Raw genomic sequence first — 22,829 nt, 5'->3', positions numbered from 1 at the left:
GACCTGACGCTAACAACTTAGCTCATTAGCATACGGCGAAGTTGGACAGGTTTACACTTGTTTGGAAGTCCGCTGATCTTAAAAGAACGATGAAAACATGTATATGTATATACTGAGCCGCGCTAAGTCAACGTGCAGGCAATGTTATCCCGCAAGACCCCTGGAATGACTGAGGATGAGAGGATATGGTCGACTCCAGCAGCTTTTAAACCTGATGTTTGGACATGTTTCGCTTTCAAATGAAAGCAGAATCAGAATCAGAATCCCTTTATTGTCCCGCGAGGGGAAATTCTTTTTAACAAACAGCAAGAGCAATATACCAGAAGAAAAATAAAACACCCAGAAATAAAATATTAAAAAGAAAAGAAAAAATCTAAATAGAATAGAAGATATAAAGTCAAGACTTTGTCAAGAGTCATGTGGTCTGTAAATTCTGCAACACCAGAGTCAAGTACTCGACAATACTACAAGTATATCCTTGTTACTAGAGTATCATGATATATTGTATCACCGTTTAAAGATCAACTAACCCAACTCTCCTGACTCACTCACAAAAGGCAGTAAGTCCCTCATCATGACCATGTTATTACTTTATAAAGTTGGTCTGAAATCTGGGCGAACAAGAGGTTACAAGTTCATTATGATGCAATGATGGCATCACTCCTCCTGCCAACTGTGATCCCGCCCTGCTTCGTTTACACCCCTTAAAAGAAAACACATTTTTTTGCATTCAAGCACACACTTCAATCTCACCACTGTCAAATATAAAAGATAATACTAACCAAGACAACTAGCATGAAGACAAACAATTTTCTTTTAAATTGAGGTCATGCATGTGGCTTATCTGAAGTAGTAGAACAAAGCATCCCTACTGTCGTCCAGTTTTCATGCTAGTAAAGACATGTGAAAGACAAATTAGTCCCAGAAAACTGAACAAAAGCGATCTTGAAAGAGTGAAGTCGCATCTTACCAAGAAGGCATTTTTTCCCCGAGGCGCCTCTCACGCAGCAAAGTCAACACGCAGCAGCCGCAAAGAAACTCATCGGTCCTCCGTCTGTACTCCCGATCGAGGTCATGATACTTTCAAACAAGCCGTGCAAGTGCAGCACAGTAAAAGTACGTTTCAGTAAATGTGACCAGTCGCTCCTGGAGACAGCAGGACGAGGAAAGCAACAGCCCGGTGAGCGGCGAAGACACAAAAACAGCTGCCAGGAGGAGAGAGGAAGAGAGGAAGTGGAGGAGGAAGATGAAACGACCGCATAAAGTTCCAAGCGCTACTCAAAAACACCCACTCTCTCACAGAAGCACCGTCGCCTTTCTAAAGAAAATATGGCTGTTCAACGTGTCCTCGTTTCGTGAGGAACAGTAGCTCGGTTGAATTCCTCTCACAGCTGAACCCGACAGATCATGCGTAGGCAAACACTTGGATGCGTGTCCATGAAAGCTCCACAGCTCATGGAGGATAAACACTCCAAGACTCATCCGTTTCTTTGAAGGAAGAAACAACATTTCTCAAGCCTCTGATGCATGAACGCTTTTCTCCAGGTATAACAGACGTTTGTTGAAAATGCAAAAAAGAAAAAAATAGATTTTTCGCTTTTTCAGTAGCGCCATAAAAAATTAAACATGATAATTTCAAACGGTGATAACACAAGCCTCTAGGTTTGTCAATATAAATGTCTATAAATAATAATGTAATATGAATTACAAAATAAATATCGTAGGGCTCCGTTGTATTACTACGCGAGCATCCATAGTAATAAATCCCGCACAGCAATACTTAGGTGACTCATGTAGCCTTCCAAATTTTGACAGATTAAGACCACATAAAATTAGTAAACGGTCAGTAAGTACAACCAGAATCAAACGAAGAATTAACTTGAATTGCGCCTCATAGTCCGTAAAAATACGACCAATTGTAGTGTCGCTTTAAATGGGTACTCAATTATAGATAAATACAAACTGACTCCTTTAAGAAACATCTTGAGACGTTTTTATTTGTTCAGGCTTTTCCTTGATTTTCTGGAACTCCTGTTGTGTTATCAGTTTTATCTTGCCTTTTAAAGTATATACTTAATTGAATATTGTTTTGATTGTTTAAGCGCTTTGTGACCCTGGTCTGGAAAAGCGCTATACAAATAAAAATGACTTACTTACAAATCCCAGAACTTTGTTCGATAACTATTGGAAGGGCTTTGACGTAATGGGATTAAAAGATGTTTGAGCCGAGACAGAACCCCTCTGGTGGCAATGTAGCGCAACTGCAATAGAAAGATCATAAATGTCCACGATGGTATGAAGTATAGTCGATATCCCTACTGATCCTGCATGTCATTTTTGCACCCGCCATTCCAGCCAATCAAAAACCTCCTTTGCGGTTGATTGACAGCTGACGCCAGCTAACGGCGATGCCCGAGGGGAACACACTCTGGCGCACACAGAGCGAAGACTATCGACATGAGCGGATGATACAGCCAGCATCGTGAACTGATTTAGTGGCAAAGACAGATTTCATCCATAATATGGAGATACATTTCAGACACGAGGACGTTAACCTGTTGAGAAGGCTATCACATATAACAGTGCTAAACACGTCATTAAAAGTGTATTAAGTCAAGTTGTTACATTGTTAGGTTAGGTTTGGTAGAACTTTATTGATATTGAATTTTTTTTTTTTCCAAATTATCCACAGCAAATACAGCAATTTTTCATTAAAAAAAATAAGATAAATAATGTCATTTGAAGACTAAAAATATTGCACTGTTGTTTCACTTCCCACCGACTAAAACTATTGACATCTACCTCAGTTTATAACAGACAGTGAGTAACAATAATACGTAACAGTAACAATTTACTTTCTCACATATTAAGTTTTAACTTTTGTGAAAAATGTTTGGTTTTCACCAGTTAAACTATATCAAGATCGGGATATCAGGTAAAAATATCGAAAAGATAAATGTTGTCCTGCCCTAGTTAGAATCTTGAAAAGCATTTTAATTCACATTATTGTAAGACATGCATGACTCAAGATTAAATAAAAACTTGAAATATATATATATATATATATATATATAGTTATATTTCCAGGATTTAGTACAGAAGGTACTTTCTCTGCAGCTGGAGTTTCAAGGTTTTGCAAGCCTGTCGAGCCATTTCTCTGGATGATAAAAACTCCTCAACATTCTGCAGCAGCCACTTCTACATACTTCAGTAGCAAACGACCTGCAGTGGTCAAGTGTGCTTCTTTACAATCCTTACACCACTTGTACATCTCGTCGCCTCTTACAATCAGCCAGTGTAGCCATGAGTTGACAATACGCACACAAACCTTTAGCCAGGGTGATTGGGGTCACGATAAAGAGGGTCTTTGTTGTAAAGGCAATATATTTTTTTTGTGGTACAAGCAGTACAAGCATTAAAATAATAAAAATGTATACCATAAATAAATGAAGGAGTATTTCACTGAATAAGTAATTGTAAAATGATCAAAAAGCAAACCCAAAAAACCATCATATCTAAATAACATTCAAGATATTTGTATATATAAAAAACATATGCAAGTGTGCGTCAAGGTTGTGTTCTTAACAAATGAAATGTTCAAATGTGCAACAGAAGTAGTGAGTCATAACCTTAGTTTGCCATCCGTGTATTTTTGAGACATTTCTTTCTCACTTTAAGTCTTTAGATAAATGAAACATTAGGACCAACTGACCTAAAGGAGATCATTCATAGCACCTGGGTTTTGTGTGATTCAAACATGAAGACCTGCATTGAAATGCCTCTCAATTATAGAGATGGTGATCAACAATTTTTTCTTTTTCCATATGCATTAGTTTTGCATCTTAAACAAAGGTTTCTCACACGTATTTAACATGTGGTTCTGTTAATTGTCACATGTTGTAATAGAGGTTATTTTAGTGCATTCCTGCAAATAAAAACTTAAAAATAAATAAATAAATTGGGGTCAGAGTATTGAATATTTTCATGACTAACGGTATCAAGTCAAATTTTAGTATCATGGCAACGCAGTTCAAGATATTTTGACTGTAAAGAGCACCAAAGAAAAAATAATATTTTCCTGCACCACAAATCTTAAATTGACTTAGATTCATGAAGACCCTTACCTTGTATTTATAAAGCAACAATAATTGCCAAACGTAGGCGAAAAATGTCAAGGAAACAATTGTAAATATCCATTAAGCCATTACCAATAAAAAATGCTTGATCAAGAAAGAAAAGACTAAAAGAGTGTAGTGATCCTCAGAGAGCGTCGGTCAATAACCAACTCATTTATCCCATGATTGACATCCGACTCCAGCACTCAAGCCTGAGACGAGTTGCAAGTTTGACGTCTCAACGTCTGCATTTTCTCCAAAGTGAGAAAACTGCTGGCAACAGTGTGTCTGAGGCAGGAGCCAATGCACACAGTCTGAGAATCCTCCTCCTGGTGTCTGAACCCAACAGAAGCCAGACAGGTAACTCGCTTGTGTGACGAGAGGAGACAGGCAGATTTTCGTGGAAAAGTGTGAGCGGAGGGCAGAGAGTGCAAGACTCGGATTCAAAAAGAAGGTGGAACAAATAGTTTTAGTTGGTTTTGGCTTCGTTTAACTACCAGTAAAAAAAATGGAAACGGTTTCTAAAACAGGCTCTAAGACAGAGGTGTCAAACGAAACCAAACAAGGTAAAATTGATTGAATCTTTAAGCACAAAATCCAGTAACCTTGGTGATTAAGTTTGAACGTTATACTGTATATTTTTTTAAGCACAGAGATGCTACTGACAAGTCACTCAATAGTTTAAAGTTGCAATTCATTTTCATTTTTTATGGTTTTGAAGTACAAAAAAAAAAAAAAAAAACAGTTATCGTCCTGGCTGACCACTTTCAAGTTGAAAATAACAGTGTGGAGTTCCACAAGGCAGAGTACTTGACACAAAACCATTAACGTTTAGATTTCACACCAAAATAAACAAGCTCAAAGAATGAAACACTACTTTATCTGTCCATAAAGTCAGGGGCTGGAAAACCTGTTAAGAATTTAATCTACTATTCAGAGAAGAAAGACCACACACAAGAGAGGAAATGGAATCTATTAATACAATCCATAAGAGATCATTAACACTTCTTAAATGTCTATGGGTCCCCAAACTTTTTTTCCCCCCATGTGGACTGGTTTAATGTAGACATTATTTTCACAGACCAACTACAGATTAAAAAAAGTAACGTATAAAGTTTGTGTTTCACTCATTTTTCTCTAGTTTATAGCTTTATTTTTCTTGAGTAAAGTTAACTGATGATATGATATAAGACACTGGTTTCAGTTATGTTACTTCGGAGAAAATCCTTTTTTTTTTCAAAACGAAACCATTTCGAAGACAGGAAACACTCTGGGTAAACATCGAAATTGCGTTTCCTGTCTGTGTACCATGTGTAGGAACGAGTTTACAATATAGACTTTGAAGTTAGTTAGTTGAGGTGTCAACGTAAAAGTTTAGGTGTACGTTACAGACGAGCAGTTTGGAGGTATTTGGATGTTTTTAAGTGTCTTTTTGGACAACAAGGAAGACCACTGAGTCACCACTCGAGTCGCTACATTAAAATGAACAAACATTTTTGTCTATTACACAAAAAGGAACTTATTACTCTGAAAATAATCCCAACCCTTAGTCGGAATAAGGGCGAGTGGAAAAATTAGTGAAGTTTGAATTTTTGGTGAAGTATAACTTGGACAATACATGTTACATATGTTTAGAGAAAATAAAAACGGCATCTACAGCTTCTGCGTCGAGAGAGAATCACATGACGGACGTCTCGTAGGTCACCAGTCTTTTGCGCTCGTGCTAAAGGAGGCTCCAACATGTCGGCAAATGACGGAAGAATCCATCTTAGTTTAGATTTCTATCACATAAGCAGCAGCAGCGTCTGACTCGTCAGTCTGCGACGGCATCACGGACTCGGGAGATTTGATGCGATTACAACGATTTACATTACAGATCCACGATAGTCACAGTGCCTTCCTCCGACATCTGTCCCTATTTTTGACTTTAATTAACTGTGTTTTCCATTTTGACTGCCCTTTATTCAACTTATTATGGGGAAAAATGGGGAAAATAAACATTGTGTTTATTTATCAAGGTATGTCATTTTTTTACCTGTAGATGTTAGCATTATTTATAATAACATATTATTATTTGTGTGTGTGTGTGTGTGTGTGTGTGTGTGTGTGTGCCTCCGTTTGTGTGGCCTGAGGTCACGAGGTTAATAACATCTACAACAAAGGATGAAAGCTGAGAAACTCCATACAGCAGCTGTTTTCAGGCTAAGTACTTGTTGAAATATTTAGCGAACAGACGATCTGTTACATTTTGTCCGTTGGTTACAGTCGTCGGGCAACAACTGTCACCATTATAGTATTAACAATTAAAAAAATATATATTATATATAAATATAAAGTCGACTTAAACGCTTACCCCTCTTAATCCATTTGACTTCAAGTTTCTTTGGAAACGTACATCTCTGCCAAGTCACCAGGGGGCAGTCACAACATCAAACGCTCCTGTTGAGAAAAGAGAAACTTGAATTAGTTGATACATTTTTCATTTTTAATGGACAATATTTAGCCCCAAACTAATACTGACAAAACCCAACACAAAGTCCTTTTCAATGGACAAAACAATGATTAAAGAATGAAACAAAACCCCTTTTTCATTACGACACATTCCCCCCAAAATAATTTTGATAGAATGTAAACGACATCATTTTCAAGGGACAATATTTAGCCCCAAATGAATACTGACAAAACCCAACACAAAGTCCTTTTCAATGGACGAAATAATATTAACAGAATGAAACCTTTTTCAATACGACACATTATCCCCAAAAATAACTTAACAGATAAGATTTAGCCTCAGAATAATATTGACAGAATGCAACACAAAGTATTAGACGAACAAGCTTAAGCTTTTTGTTCAAAAATAATAACAGAATGAAACATCAAGATTTTTTTAAATTTTCCAAATTTAGCTTTGATGAAATACTGACAATGTAACAAGGTAAGTAAGTAAGTAAGTAATATTTATTTATATAGCGCTTTTCCAGACCAGGGTCACAAAGCGCTTTAACAATCAAAACAATACTCAAAAAAGTATATACTTTAAAGATCGAGATAATACTGAGAACAACACAGGAGTTCCAGAAAATCAAGGAAAAGCCTGAACAAATAGAAACGTCAAGTTTTTATTTTTAAACCACTAAAATATTACTGACAGAATATTAATAGATGATAGATGTTAAAGATTTAACCTCAAAATGATACTGAAAGAATGCAAGGTAAAGTATTTTAAATGGACAAGATTTAGCCTCAACTGTTTTAATACAGCAACAAACTGTTTATTTAGTACTTTATCTTTTCCATTTTAACAACTGGAACAATTATAATTATAACAATATATACAATTTACTCCTTGTGAGAACAAGAATATTTCTATAGCAGTGGGTAGTGGAAAAAAAAAAGAAGAAAAGTCAAGCTGTTAGATCTTCACGGGTCTGTGAAATCTTAATGGTCATCAAAAATTTAGACCACGACTGTTTAAACATTGAAAGGGGTGGTGGCGTGTCATGCCTGTGGAAGTAGGTGAGGTCAACGAGGCCGTAACACATCGTCTCCAAACACTCAGGCTTGTGTCGAGTCAAAAAGAAAGAAAAAAAAAAAACCTTCATTTACCACAGTTTCTGATACATTACACACATTTTTAAACGTACAAAGATTAAGAAAATATCTTGGCTCCATCTGAAGTGCTACAGTGTGACAGGAAGCGATGGAGTCACACTGAATGTGTCATTTTTTTTGTTATCAAAAGGGTCTTTTTACTGGTGTTGAGATGAGCCAAATGAAATGACCATCAAGATACAGCAACAAAGATAAGTCATTGGTACAAAGGAGAACAATGAGCCGTTTATGTTCTGTAAGTTAGTTCTGGAATACAGCTTTAAACTTGTTTTCCAGTGTATAGCTGATGCCTTATCGCTGTACATGACAATTTCTTAAAGGAATTCTCATGGGATTCATTTAGTTATAACGCATTTTCAGCACATATAAAGCACACTGGATTATAAGGAGAATTAAGGAAAACAAAAAAAATTCAGATAAGTTAATTAAATGAATAAATACGAATGCTCCTTACCATGATGCAACACTAATAGACTCAGCTTTAAAGAACGAGGAATGACTGAGTCCCTGTTTAATTCTGAGTTCGGGAGCAGGAGTGAAGTGAAATGATATTCCATTTTAATGTTTGTATCCTTTGTCTTTGATCTATGTTCCTTATCTTTAGATTGCATAATCTTTCACTTTTTATTGCGCTTTGTTCTTGTTTTTATGAATCTATCGTCTGTGTTGCTGTGTGCCTGAAACCAATTTCGTGAAGGAAACCCTCAGGGGTATCAATAAAGTTTATCTCTCCATTTATATTCATCTATAAGTCAGTAAATCAAACGTTATTAAATGTATTCACAATAACTTCAACCTTGTTCAGCTGGAACAAGTAAAAAAAATAAAAACTCAACATCAAACATTAAAGTATTCGAAATAACTTGAAATTGTTCCGTTATAACATCTAAAACACAATATTTACAGTTCATTTCACGTACACAAATCCCTCAAATTCTTACTTTATATATATATATACATATATATATATATATATATTCAGTGTCAAAGTTTAAAAGCTGGAAAGTGGCGTAAAACACTTCTAGGTCAGAAAACACAACCCGAATGAATCCACATATAAAGAGTACCTAATTATAAATATAGTATAAATACATTTTGGACAATACTTAAAAAGCGTTATAGTCTGAAAAAATACAGATTGAAGCCAAGAAAGTTGAAATGCATAATGGAGTGAAAACAATTGCCTATGCATTATGAAAGCCAGCTAGCATTAGCATAACCACTGAATAACCAGATAAAAATCAACAATAGAAACACGTAAGAATGGCAATTGCCAACATGAAGAAAAAGCTTTAAAAACTTCATGTGATGGAAACAAAAAAAGCCAAAATAATAAGTGTAATGATTTGAGCCCAAAGTTCTGATAAATAAAAGATCATCTGGCAGAAAGATTTGATCAATATTTCAGTGGGAAGTTTTTGGCAGCAACTTAACACAACATTAATCACGCACAAGATGAGTCACTGACCTTCTCAGGCTGCTCAGAGCACGGACATAAGTGCACATCATAAACCATTTTACTGCTCATCCTACCCTTGTATCAGTATAGTTTGTAGGCATCACGTTGCAAACATGATCGGCTAGAAAATGTTGTTTTATTCATCCATCCCTTTTCATTTGCTCGTTCTTTGGCACCCTGTGGTGACATAATCAGAGCAAGTTGCCAAATAATGCAGTCGTCTAAAAATAGTAGAAATTGACCAATAAAATTCGTCCATAATGACTCATTATTCCAACAAATTCTGGGGAATTCCTAACGTATTTTACTTTATACATTTATCCGACTCTAAGCTTCGTTTTTTTGTTGCATTACTGCAATTCTGGTTTTGCTTACTGATCTCAAAACAAGATACAAGTCTATCAAAAATGTTTTAGGGCAACTATGGTGAGCATTACTTAATAATCCAGTTTGCCTTTTGTATGAAAATAATAAAAACACTGATATTGCGTCTTGTGAAGTCAGAAAAATACGGTACTAACAGGAACAGGAGAGGATTCTCGAATGGAGAAGTTATGCATCAATTAACTAAATTGTATTAGTGACAAATTTAAGTAGATCAGTGCCATCACAATATTAAATGGTTGAATTTTCTACTTTTTTTTAATATTGAAAGGTTGAATTCATTTCAATTATTCAATATGTTATATTTTAATATAAATTATTCAATATTTTTTATATTTTAAATTCAATATAAAACAATTCGAAGTGTTTTAAATTCATTATTTAAAAAAATACAAAGCCTTTTAAATTCAGCATTACAGCGCCACCAGATAAACTACATCTCAGATGTTTAAACTCCAGACATTAAAACAAAGGTTTTACTTTGTCATGAAAATATCTAAGCTGATGTTGCAGTGATGACGTCACCTCATGCAAGTATGATCCAGTAGCTCGGTACTCGTTTGGTTTTGGCTTTTTTTTTTTTTTAAATATTGAATTTAAAATGCTTCGAATTTATTAATATTGAATTTAAAATGCCTCACATTTTTTAATATTGAATATAAAAGGCTACGAATTAAAAAATATTGAATAATTGAAATTAAAAAAAATATTTAATAATTGAAATGATTTCAACCTCTCAAATATTTGAAAAAATAAATTCAACAATTCAATATTCTGATGGCACTGATGTACTTCCATAGTGACAGATCAAGACTTTTAATATAGTGGTTGAACTTTTCTTTTAAATAATCAACATCAATCTTCTGACGTCTTTATCTTAAACAACATTTGGGGGAACTTTTGCCGACTCTGCATTTAGGTCTTTATCAAGTTACATCAAAGATCGTATCAGAAGTCATGCTTCGGTATTCATGGTGAAATTAGTGTCGCAATGCAGTTCCTAGAATTTGATTATTTAACTGCTGTGATTATTTATCGGTGCCATAGAAAAAGGGAGCGTGAAAAAGAACATCGCCATGATTTCAAGGAATAGATAATGAGTCGTCAGAAGAATTCCTTTACAGTTAGGAGTCATAAAACCACAAGAACACATCGAGACGCTCGTAAAGCAACAAGATCAAGTTCAATTATTCATGCGTGTGACAAATGGTACGATGTCGTCGGCTGATGCGACTTTAGGAAAACAAAACGTGGGTTGGAAATGAGACGCGAGGCTATAAAAAGGTTGCAATTTTTGTAGAATGTAGAATAAAAAGAGCTGAAACATGCGTTGTTTAACCGTATTTGAATCGTCAACACCGTGGGACCAGTTTACTTTCAGCATTATTCTCAAACTGACTTGATCTTGGTAACAAAAAACAGTTCAAATAAATCATATAGAGTTTGTATTTCAGAAATTTTCATTAGTTTATAGGTTTATTTTTCAGTAAAATCATTCAGACTAATGTTACTCCAGAGAAAAATAATAAACAAAACAGTTCACACAGTAATAATCAATAAAAGAAAATAATGATATCAATTTTTCTTTCTGCACGACCTGTACCTCAAGGGACCGTTTACACTTTTCTCCAGTTAGATTCAGGGTTAAGGTCAAAGGCCAGGGAGGTTAATAAACCATTAATGTGAAGTTGCTACAGCTCAATGGATCACAAAGGGCAGCAAAGAACCATGGGAAATCAAGACTAATTCAAACACCTACGTAGAAGCCATTTATAGGTCACACAGTTGCACATCCAGTTTTTCTAGCGAGTCGAGCAATTAAGTTGTGACGCAAATAAGTGTGTCATTACTTTTTGTGTTAACGAAATAAAGTATGTTTTTCGATGTATAATGAGCCATGAAGCAGTGGGCCAACAAAACAAGGTGAGGTCCAGTTAACGGGTTCTGTGTAAAAACCAAAGAGTACAATAGAAATTAAGGAAAAAGTTTAACCAGTTTTAAAATGCAGGGACTGAGTTCACGAGAGAATTAACAATGTTGTCGCCGGCACGTAAACGACATCAAAACGTGGACGAGTAAAACGAGCCCGACAGTGTCGCACAGAGGCCTCATGGTTTATTTAGAAAAAACACATTTACTTCCCATGAGCCTCTTGCCTCGGCACGCAATCGTAGCCTATTATCTTACACTTCTTAGCCCCCGATGATGCATTAACTATTACAAAAATAGGGCTAATGGAGCCATACTTTTTGTTGTCACAACAACAGGGAATTTACAGCCAAGCATTTTTTTTTTTTTTTTTTTAAATAGTTGCAAGTTTGATTTCTCCTTTAAACAGAACATTTAGTAAACAAACTGTCCAAGCTCACACCAGGGAAGACACAAGGCTTGTGGCCGCACAATGACCGTACATTCGGCTCATTGTCTAGCGTGACAGGGCGCCCTGGCAGGAAAAACCCGAAATAACAGGAGGAGGTGACGCTGAAAGCGGCCGTTGGTGAAGAAAAGCATGTAATTTCCTGCAACCTCAATATCGCTGTGAAATGAATGGACTTTTTTTTTTTTTTTTTTAATCCCCGTTGATCACAAGAAACCAATTATTCATCTTTTCTTTAATCAAGGCCTGTATTTTCATCCGACTCAATATCACATCTTTGGCGGCGAAGCTCCCGAGATAATCCGACCACCGGCTTTCAAATCAAATTTGACGACGAGGCTTGGCTGGAAAAACAACTTTGACTACAGTTGTAAGACAATATTTTGTCAATAGAACACACTGGGTTCTATAAACAGGCCGGCGGGGTCTTCACAAAAAGGAACCAGTGAACAAGACGGTTTACTTCAGGATAACCATAAACAAATTGGACCAACGTGGAGAACGACCTTGTAGGGAATCTCCAAGTCATTAGAAAAAACAGCAACGTGAAATTGTCAGTTTCTTTGCGTTGACAGACATCACTTTGGCGGTAAAACAAGTTGTCAAACAATCATGAATTCACAAATGGAAAGTCGTTACTCAGAAATTGACTTCTGATAGATCAAATTTACCCAATAAAAAGGAATATACATTTATTGTCCATTATAGTCCAACAAAAATGCAACAGTTTCACAGTGATGGTGAACATTTTGCTGAGAAATAAAATGTAAAAGGACCTCAGAATTTGGAAATTAAGTATATGTAAGTAAGTCATTTGTATTTATATAGCGCTTATCCATTTATCTGGACCAAGCATCTAGTCTAGTCTTGGGTTTTGACAATCCAACCAGGTATCCTCAACTACTCAATTAAAGATCCGTTAAAGTGATGGTTCACTCAAAAGATACTTAAAAAGATTAGAGTATAGATTTTTTCAATTTAATTCAGACCAATTCCTCATGTAGAGGCCGCAATACAAGATGGACGTAACATACGAGCAGTACGGAGGTATTTAGATGTTTTTAAATTGTCTTTTAGGCCAAAGATGAAGACGAAGACAACTGAGCTCTAGTCGCTACATTAAAATGAACAAACATTTTTGCCTACAACTCTAAAAAAAGAACAGATTACTCTGGAAATAATAAATAATTGAATTTCAACTGTCGCTCCGACGGTAGACGAACATAATTTGCACATTTTGATGTTTTACTCCATCCAAGTTCCGATTCAAATTTAACCCATTTAAATCGTAAAAGCTAAAACAAAATGTTCAGACGGGAAGTGATTTTCAGAGGCATGAGAAAATTCTGGCTCAATAAACCTAAAAAACAAGTTGCCCCTTCATTCATCTTTAACAGATTGTTTTTCTACGCCGGCTTAATTTTTACAATGTGATTATCGTCAACAAAATGGACACTATCATTGGCCGTCCTTATTTCTGAGACGGTCCTCTGGGAACGGAAGCTTTTGAGCAAATCAAAGCATGACTTTTAGTAGAAACTACTTTCTCAAAACAGAATAATTGACCTTCAGTTGTGTTTTTTGTGAATCAATGTTGGTCATCACTGAAGTAGTTGATTATACAAAATTAAATGAAAGCATGTGAATATTAAATAACAGCTTTTTTCTACGAAAACTCTCAAATAGACTATTATGAGGTCCCTTTCACAAATGATCCAAAAACCAGGGGCCGTATGGGTATTTGTTAGTGGGTCGCACAGAAAGAAAAAACATCCCATTTCTATCGTTTTGATCATTAAAGCCTAAAAACTAAAATATAATGATTTAATCAGGTTCATAAACTACAAAACACAAATGAGAATCTACCTTCTTGTTGGTGAGAAACAAGCGCAGGGACAACGTTGACTCATCGTTATGTTGAGATACATTTTTTTTATGTACTTTGCGTTGGCTTTTTACTAAATGTTAAAAATAACGGCAACCTCACGTCAAACTCACTGTCCGAGGGTCAAACCTGGTCCACCAAGTCATTTTATATGGACCTTTCGGATATTGTACACAAGCGAAGTGGTTCAATAGGGGTTTTAAAAATACAAATACTCATAAGAACTTGTTACGATTCAGAAGTAATAAAATTGTCCAAAAAATAAATACATTTTTAAGAACACTTTGTTCCAACTATTTCTTTAGGTAACTGACAAATATAAATTGTTAGCATTTGCACAAAGGTTGTGTTCAACATATTTGTACTTTAATAAGTCAGAAAAATCACAAAAAAAAATTGTAATCGAATCAGGGGCCCCAAAAATGAGAAGCAATTCAAAAAGGTTGAGATGGTGAAAGATTCCCACCCATAATGGTTCACATTGTGACGTATAAAGATGACATGGTTTTAGGAATAAACTTGATTTAACCATAAATAACTTTGATTAACTGTGGGATAATAAAGTAACCAAGTACGAAAAGATAATTTCGTGTTTATAGTACAACGGAAGTATAACAATAGTCACAAAATGATCTTCAACTTCCTGTCATAGACAGTTGGGTAAACGTAGATTTTGTCCGGCTATTAAAGATTTTAGGCCCATTGAATGATTTATTTTGACACCACTACTACTCAATCCTACTCAAGTATTAAATAAAGTAGGGACCCCTGCTTTAAACCATATGCTCAGAGAAAAGAAAATTATACTTATTTTATAGTATAAACTTTGTTGCGAAGCAGCCATGTATCTGAGTACCACGAGGACGCTCACCCAACAGGAACTACTCTTTCCACTCCGGAACGCCACTGGAAAGAGATCTGAGGGCTGTTGTAATCGATACTGACAGAATGATGCTAATGCTTCTTCACTTCTGTCCCTGAACGTGTCAGATTCCTGGGAGGAAAAAAAAATAACAACCATCGCAAATGCTGTCATTATCCTTCAGTCTTCTGGCGATTTGACGCCAATCATATCTCGGCCAGACTGGCAAAAACACAAGCACTCGCCATTACGTACCCCCGGTTTTATTCACAGTATAGTGATTTAATCTTTGACTCACCAGGGGAGGAAAAGCTGGTATAAATGAGACAACATGTTGGCCGTATAATTACTGAAGCAAAACAAGCTTCTTCTCGAGTCGTTTGGTCGTTTAAAAAAAAAAAAGCCAATTGAATCTGGCGTCTGTGGACAGAGATGTTACGTTGTGTTACACGACTATTGGTCAGGCCTCTTTTTTAAAGTGACCCACTGTCCTGTCAAAACCAGGCACGGCCGAGCTCGGCACCACAAAAGCTCTTAATGGATTTTCAAAACAAACAAGTCTGCTGAGTCAGCGTCAGACGAGCTTGGCTTTAGCAAAAGGGGGCGGGGAGATGGAAGGGGGGGGCACTCTGGGAAGAAGGGAGCGCATGTGTGGGTGAGAAGAAGAAGAAGAAGAAAAAGAAGGCTAGTGTGAACACATCGTCCCTTTAAGACATCTATTGAAAAGATTAGGACTTTAAAACTTTAATCATTGACTGTATGAAGGTGGCGAAACTTTACCGGAAACTAACAAAAGTAGATTAATGTTCATTTCAAGTTTTGGGGGTTGTCACTGCACATCATTAATCCAGGAAGTCTCCACCTCCAAGGCACTCGTTGTGTTAACAAAGCGGGGCGTGGTTACAGCTGGCTGGAGGAGGAGTGAAGCCATTACTAAGTCATAATGGACTTCGCTCTTGTAACCTCTCGTTTGCCTGGATTTCGGACAAACTTTATAAAGTTAAAAACATGGTCATGATGAGGGATTTACTGCATCTTAATAAATAAATAAAGTTCTATCCATCTATCTATCTATCTTGGGAGAGGAATACTACAACATTCGAAAAATGCGAGTGAGTCGAGGAGAGTTGGGGTTCTACACGAGTCGATCATCAAGAAGAAAATGTTCTCAATGAATTAAAAAACGATATTATAATCGGAATTCTAAGTCCTGATAGAGAAATATACATTTTCTTGGGCCCCCAAGACTTAGTACGGTCGAGTTCGACAACCCCTGATCCAAGAGCGACCCAGGTCTGTGTGGAATTCCTATCTTTTTTTTCCTGAGCTTGCATCGGTTTCCTCCTACCACGGAGCAAAACGGCACACAGAGGTTAATTGATGCCTGTAGGCATGAGTGGCTTTATGAGCGAACAGTCCAGGGGGTCCCTGACCCTCTCACCCCTAGTAGCTCGAGTCAGGCCCAGGGCCCCTTAATTCCACTAAAATAAAGCGGGAAAAAATATGATGAATTCAAAAGAGTTACCAAAAAGTTTATAAATTTTGTTAAAGGATCATCATAAGTTTGTTGCAGGTATACACTTTAATATAAACTATTTTAGGAACTGACAATAATATTTAGATACATCCTAAAGTTACCAGTTTTACCCACATGTACTTAGTCCCTACTAGCCAATGAGCCGGTGGAACTATATCAACTTCTTCTATATAATATTATACATTGATATGGAAATACATTTTTATACCGTTATCACTATATAAACTATATTATTGTGGGGTTTGGTCCAAGAAAAAAACAAACAATAGTGACTCATCTTAATCAGTTGTTTGTTTTATTTAATCGACAAGGTTTGTCAAACACTAGGTCTGAATTTATTGTACTTGAAATCCGTTCACCAATCAAATGTGAGGATAAAATGAAAAACTATGGTATTACTAAACACTTAAATCTTCTTTATTTGTACTTTTCCTCCATCTTTTTAGAAATCATCTTAAATATGGTCTTAAACAAGGGTCCCCTACCTTTATTTGCCCCGTGAACCGGTTAAATGTGGGCATTATGTTAAAGTCAGACAAAAAAGGTTAAATAAATAAACTTATTTTCAAGTTTACAAGTATATTTGCGAGTAAAACTTCACTGAATCGAGCATCTTGTCTTGTCGAGCTTTAAAGTATATACTTTATTGAATATTGTTTTGATTGTTTAAGCGCTTTGTGACCCTGGTCTGGAAAAGCGCTCTATAAATAAAAATGACTTACTTACTATTGACTCCAACCAGTATACCAGAGTATTGTTGACTATTGTTACTTCAGAGAAAATACCATCATTTTTGTTTTAAAGTAAACAAATTTCAAAGTAATAATCAATTGAAAATAAAGTATATAAATTCCTTTTTTCTTTCCATTGGGTTCAGTAACAAATACTTTTGACCAGGAGTTGGTAAAAAAAAACCACCAGATCAAGTCACCATCTTACCATCTGCTCTTGTCCACCCACATCCACGCAGATTCACGTCAGAACCCACGAGGATTCGAGCAGACAGGACTGAGCACATTTGTCTGAAGGGTGTGTTCGAACCAAGAGCTCGTTCAAAAGAGAGCAAACGTACTTGAAAGCAGCATCAAAAAAAAAAAAAAATCACACGGGACCATGAACGCAACACGAGAAGAAGATCAGTGGTTTGTGAGTTCTTTAAATTCAAATTAAAACACACAAGTGAGTTTATGACACTTCAACCAAACACTAGTTAAAATACAAGACTGTATAAAGACTTTAAATGCGTTTTTATCGAGGGTTTTTCTTACTTTTGTTAGTGAAAAAACTAAAAAAAAACACACAACGAGGTCTGCCCTGGAAAAAGGGGGTGGAGATCAGGAGCAACGTTTCCCTGTTTAAGAACAAAAGTTTATTAAAAAAAAAAGACTTTAAACATCCTCTTAAAGACTTATTGATATTGTCGTTTTGTTTAGAAAGTCAGTTTAAAAGATAAAAACCTACCGCAGTTTAAACATCCGAAGGAAACTCGAAGTCGACTTCCTTCCCTTCAACAGCCACGTACAAAAAAAAAAGCAAAGACAGTTTAAAACGTTTAAAGTCCAGTGGTGAGAATAAAAAGTAGGTATGGAGGAGCAGTTCTAGATCCGTGTTGTCGACTCTGGCTGACTCTGGAACAGACCCTGGAACAGCCGAAGCGTTCTTTGTTCGTCCTGCTGCAGCCGCGGATATTATCGCCTGCATGTGTTCCTGACGCGCGCTGATTGGCTGCAGGCTCGGGATCACAAGAAGGTGACTAGTGTCAGATTACACAACAGGAAAATAAATAAATACAAAACAATCCTGATCTAAAGAGTTGAACATGCTATAGTATCATCTGGACTGTCCCAATATTGGTGAAAATATTAAAAACTCTTCTTTTCATTAACATAAATAAATAAATCCGAATATTATATTTGTTAGGATGTCATGTAGTAATTCCTAATTCTGTCTGTCTGTCCGTCCATTCATCCATCCATCCATCCATATTTCTACCACTCTGTCCAAATTTCTACCACTCTGTCCATATTCCATGTATTCATCCATCAAGCATCCATCCATCCTCTATCTATCCATCTATGCATCCATCCATCCATCCATCCATCCATCCATCCATCCATCCATCCATCCATCCATCCATCCATCCATCCATCCATCCATCCATCCATCCATCCATCCATCCATCCATCCATCTATCCATCTATGCGTCCATCCATCTATGCGTCCATCCATCTATCCATCTATGCATCCATCCATCTATCCATCCATCTATGCGTCCATCCATCCATCCATCCATCCATCCATCCACCCATCCATCCATCCATCCATCCATCCATCTATCCATCTATGTGTCCATCCATCCATCCAACTTTCTACCACTCTGTCCATATTCCATCCATTCATCCATCAATCATCCACCGGTCCGTCCGTCCGTCCGTCCGTCCGTCCGTCCGTCCGTCCGTCCGTCCGTCCGTCCGTCCGTCCGTCCGTCCGTCCGTCCGTCCGTCCGTCCGTCCGTCCGTCCGTCCGTCCGTCCGTCCGTCCGTCCGTCCGTCCGTCCGTCCGTCCGTCCGTCCATCCATCCATCCATCCATCCATCCATCCATCCATCCATCCATCCATCCATCCATCCATCCATCCATCCATCCATCCATCCATCCATCCATCCATCCATCCATCCATCTATCTATCTATCTACAATCCACCAGAAGATCCATCCATTCCACACTCATGAACAAGAACCTAGTCCAACCCCAGTCCTCCAATTGGGGCAGGAATGAGAATACACCTTTACCTTTTACGCTGACTGCTTAAAAAACGTGGACTTGCGAGCGTCTGGTTCTTATCCCTGGCAGTAAGCAGTCATTAGAACGCTGCACTAATCTTTGGTGTTGGAAAGAGAGCTAAGCCAAAAGGAAGATCTCTATGTCAGGTATTTTAAGATGCCGGAGAAGATGGTGTAGGTCAGGGGTCTCCAAACCGGTCCTCAAAGGGCCCCGAGGTGGTGCAGGTTTTTTGTTCCAACCGATCAAGCATGTACAGTTTAACCAATGAGGTTTCAGCTTAAACAAGCAACACCGGACTGAAAATCAGCTGAATACACTCTGAAGGCTCCTGATTGGGTTAAAGGGGGTGCTCTTGATTGGCTGGAACAATAACCTGCACCACCCCCCGGCCCTTTGAGGACCAGTTCGGAGACCCCAGGTGTAGGTTTTGGATCCAACTGGTCGAGCACATATATTGAACCAATCAGGCGTCTGAAGACTATGATAAGTTAAGTTCCTTAACTCATGTGTGTTGACTGGTAAACCTTTGCCCATTTCCGGATGGGTTGGAGACCCCTGCTTTATGTATACCAGTCCATCTACATACGTTCCTACCCTCACCTATGGTCCCAAGTGGTGGGTGGTGCTCAGAAAAACATGATCGGAGGTACAAGTGGCTTGAGATGGGGTGAGGAGGATGGTCAACCGGGAGAGTCTCCACATTGAGAGGGGGCACTTGAGATGTCCTGAACATCGGTTAAGTCCCTAAAATCCTTACTTGTGAGGTGGGGGATACAACTGGGGGGGAACCCAGGACACGCTAGATTCACTCTAATTTCTATTAGACAGTTGTTTTTATGTGTCTATTTATTGCCAGAAACGATGTCACAGCCCAGAGATAATGGAGACAAGTACATTCAAAGGCTGTGAGGCATTAAAATGACCTTTTATCTTTTTGTCTTTGTTTCTCATAATCTGGCTTTCATGTTGGAATATTTAAAAATTCAGTATGGAGCTGGTCAGGTACAGTAGTATGAGGGGTGCTTGATTGAAGGCAAACCCAACATTTTTCTTTAGTTTTGTGTAGTCAACAGAACTTGCGAAAATGGACTCAGAAGATTCTGAAGGTGCTGCGGACGCTCAGGCCGAAAAAGAGGGAGATGATAAAGAGAAGGAGAACGCGGACTCTGGCGACGAGGAAGAGGAAGAAGGGGACGATCAGGAAGATGAAGATTCTATTGAAAAAGAGCCGCCGCCAGTGATTGACAGGGCCACTCAAACTCAACATTTCCCACTGAGGGATAAGGGCTGCCAAATATTACCTCCTCAATGCCTCGTCTTCGCCGCGACCGCTAACCAGTGGAAGATCGAGCACGCCTACAGTTGCTACCGGAAGAAACAGAGCGACAAAGGGAAGCTCAAAGCCAAAGAGCCGATGAAGGATGTCGAAGCTCTATTGAAGAAGGGCTATAACTCCAACAGAGTGGCCAAGATCGCAAAAACCATTGAACGAATGCTCCACCAGAATACTTTTGACGACCTAGCACAGGACTTTAAATACTACGAGGATGCTGCTGACGACTTCAAGGGTCAGGAAGGGACTCTCCTTCCTTTGTGGAAGTTCCATTATAACAAAGCCAGAAGACTTTCTGTGACGGCCGTCTGCTGGAACAAGAAATACAATGACCTGTTTGGAGTAGCCATGGGCTCAGATGACTTTGGTAAACAAGGCAATGGCATGCTTATTTTCTATACCTTGAAGAACTCCACCTTTCCAGAGTACATCTTCCCTACTACTTCTAGTGTCCTGCACCTGGACATCCATCCCAAGAGGTCGTACCTTGTGGCAGTGGGCCTCTATGATGGCTATGTGGCAGTCTACAACTTGCAAAAGAAGGGGATGGAGCCTGTGTATAAAAGTACTCCTGAGAATGGGAAACATACCGATCCAGTTTGGGAGGTCCGTTGGCAAGCTGACGATTTGGCCGACAACCCTAATTTCTGCTCGATATCGGCCGACGGAAGAGTGGTCTCGTGGACGCTGGTGAAGAATGAACTGGCCTACAGGGACATCATAAGGCTTCCATTGGATGGTGCTTTTGCAAAAGGCCCAGAGGATGCTGAGACCATCACCAATGTCCGCGGTACGGCGTTTGACTTCCACAAAGTAATTGACAATTTCTTCTTGGTTGGCACTGAAGAAGGTAAAATACACATGTGCTCCAAAATGTATTCCACCCAGTTTCTGGAAACCTACGAGGCCCACAGTATGCCAGTAGATACAATAAAATGGAACAACTACCACCCCAAGGTTTTTATATCATGCAGCTCAGACTGGACCATCAAGATCTGGGACCACACCATCAGCACCCCAATGCTTACTTTTGACCTTGGTTCTGCAGTCGCTAACGTGGCCTGGGCCCCGTACTCATCTACTGTTTTTGCTGCCGTCACCATCGATGGCAAAGTTAGCGTTTATGATCTTAGCATCAATAAGTACGATCCCATCTGCCAACAGCAGGTGGTAGCCAAGAAGATCAAACTGACGTCCATAAAGTTTAACCCGGTGGAGCCGCTCATCATCGTCGGGGACAATCGGAGTTACGTCACCAGCCTCAAGCTTTCTCCAAATCTCAGAAAGGGGCCGAAGGGAGAAAAGGGCCAGGAAATGCCAAAGGGTCCTGAAGCTGAACTGGCCAAGATAGAGAAGTTGCTCAGTTCCCTTAGGGAACAAGATCAGAACAGCTGAGATGTAACAACGGTTGACGTCCTACATCGTCCATCTCCCTGGATGGATTTTCAAGTTTTACAAAATGGCAGGAAACACTAGAACTCGTCAGAAAGTCGTACATTTAAGGGGATTTCAGACTCAACAACTCCCCCCTCGACCCCCATAAGGGTTTAAGCGGTAAAGAAAATGAATGAATGAACTTTGTTGCATGTAATAAAAGTGTTGCATCAAAAGTATGCCTATTTTTTAAAGCATTTTTGAAGGGAACACCAGAGAAAGCACTGCACAAAATGGCCGCTTCTAAAATGTAACTTCTTGTTTATGTCAATAAACACATGATTTAATTGTATTTTAGATTTGTTTACTAAACTAATGTTAAAATAAATAAATAAAATATGATTATTTTCCTTTTAAGGAACCATGTCAAATATGGTCAAAAATGGGTTTTTACAGCCTTTTTTTGCACAGCAAACCGGTTTAATAATCACATATTTCACTTATTTTCACTCAAAAGCCATAAACTGTAAACAGGATTTGGTGTAAGGATTAAAATATATATTTAAAAAAAATTAACTATTAATAATTAAAAGCTTTTTTCATTTGAGTGTCAAGTATACAAAGGGAACTGATATCTACAGTGTTTTGGGGGTTGATGAGGTTTCATGATACAGTGTCGTATTAATTCAAAATGCAGTTTGTAAACAAGTGATTTATACTAGTGATGGTTTGATGAAATTGTGTCATTACTTTCAGAGTCCACCAGATGGCGGTCTCTGCACTATTTCCCATTGGAACAACCGTTCTAATGGAGCAGCACATCTTTTTTTTATACTGTTGGCGCCACCTACTGACCTCTAAACAACATGACACTGCTTCATGAAGCTTCTTCGGACCATCACTAGTTTATAGCAAAGATTATGGCGAAGAGAGCGCCATCTAGTGGCCTTTGAAAATGTGGACATTGTATCCTCATAATGCATCACTACTCTTGTTTATATAACTCTAGCACTGGTTCACAGTTTAATTTCACCCACTAATGTAACTCACAGCTGCACTTTCTATCGTGCACACGAGAAAAAACGGGGAATTTTTCCTGCTCACTGGC

General features: G+C 38.0%; 2 protein-coding genes across 3 annotated transcripts in view; one reads left to right on the top strand and one right to left on the bottom strand.

Annotated features, from left to right (window-relative positions):
* The window catches only part of LOC148075024 (SPRY domain-containing SOCS box protein 4-like), a 44,007-nt gene extending 26,073 nt beyond the window's left edge, over positions 1-17,934 (bottom strand). Inside the window, exons 1-2 of one of the 2 annotated variants that reach the window (XM_087795913.1) lie at positions 17,693-17,934; positions 6,469-6,554 (exon numbers count right to left, since the gene is read on the bottom strand). The gene's annotated coding sequence lies outside the window, so the exon portion shown is untranslated. Of the gene's footprint in view, positions 1-970; positions 1,154-6,468; positions 6,555-17,692 lie in introns of those variants that run through there. The other variant, XM_087795914.1, reaches the window with a different exon arrangement.
* A 1,694-nt stretch (positions 17,935-19,628) lies between these two features.
* LOC148075023 (dynein axonemal intermediate chain 1-like) lies at positions 19,629-21,901 on the top strand. Its single transcript, XM_087795912.1, has one exon. It carries the CDS (start codon positions 20,099-20,101, stop codon positions 21,740-21,742), a length of 1,644 nt encoding a protein of 547 aa, XP_087652038.1. The 5' UTR covers positions 19,629-20,098; the 3' UTR covers positions 21,743-21,901.
* The last annotated feature ends 928 nt before the right edge of the window (positions 21,902-22,829 follow it).

This window comes from Callionymus lyra, chromosome 7 (genome assembly GCF_982586985.1).
Source record: "Callionymus lyra chromosome 7, fCalLyr1.hap1.1, whole genome shotgun sequence".
NCBI lineage: Eukaryota > Metazoa > Chordata > Actinopteri > Syngnathiformes > Callionymidae > Callionymus > Callionymus lyra.
Note: the sequence above shows the minus strand (reverse complement) of the source record. Positions and strands in the feature narration are given on the sequence as shown.

Excerpts from the sequence above, each read along its gene's own strand:
- LOC148075023 (XM_087795912.1), top strand. The coding sequence starts at position 20,099 with ATGGACTCAGAAGATTCTGAAGGTGCTGCGGACGCTCAGGCCGAAAAA.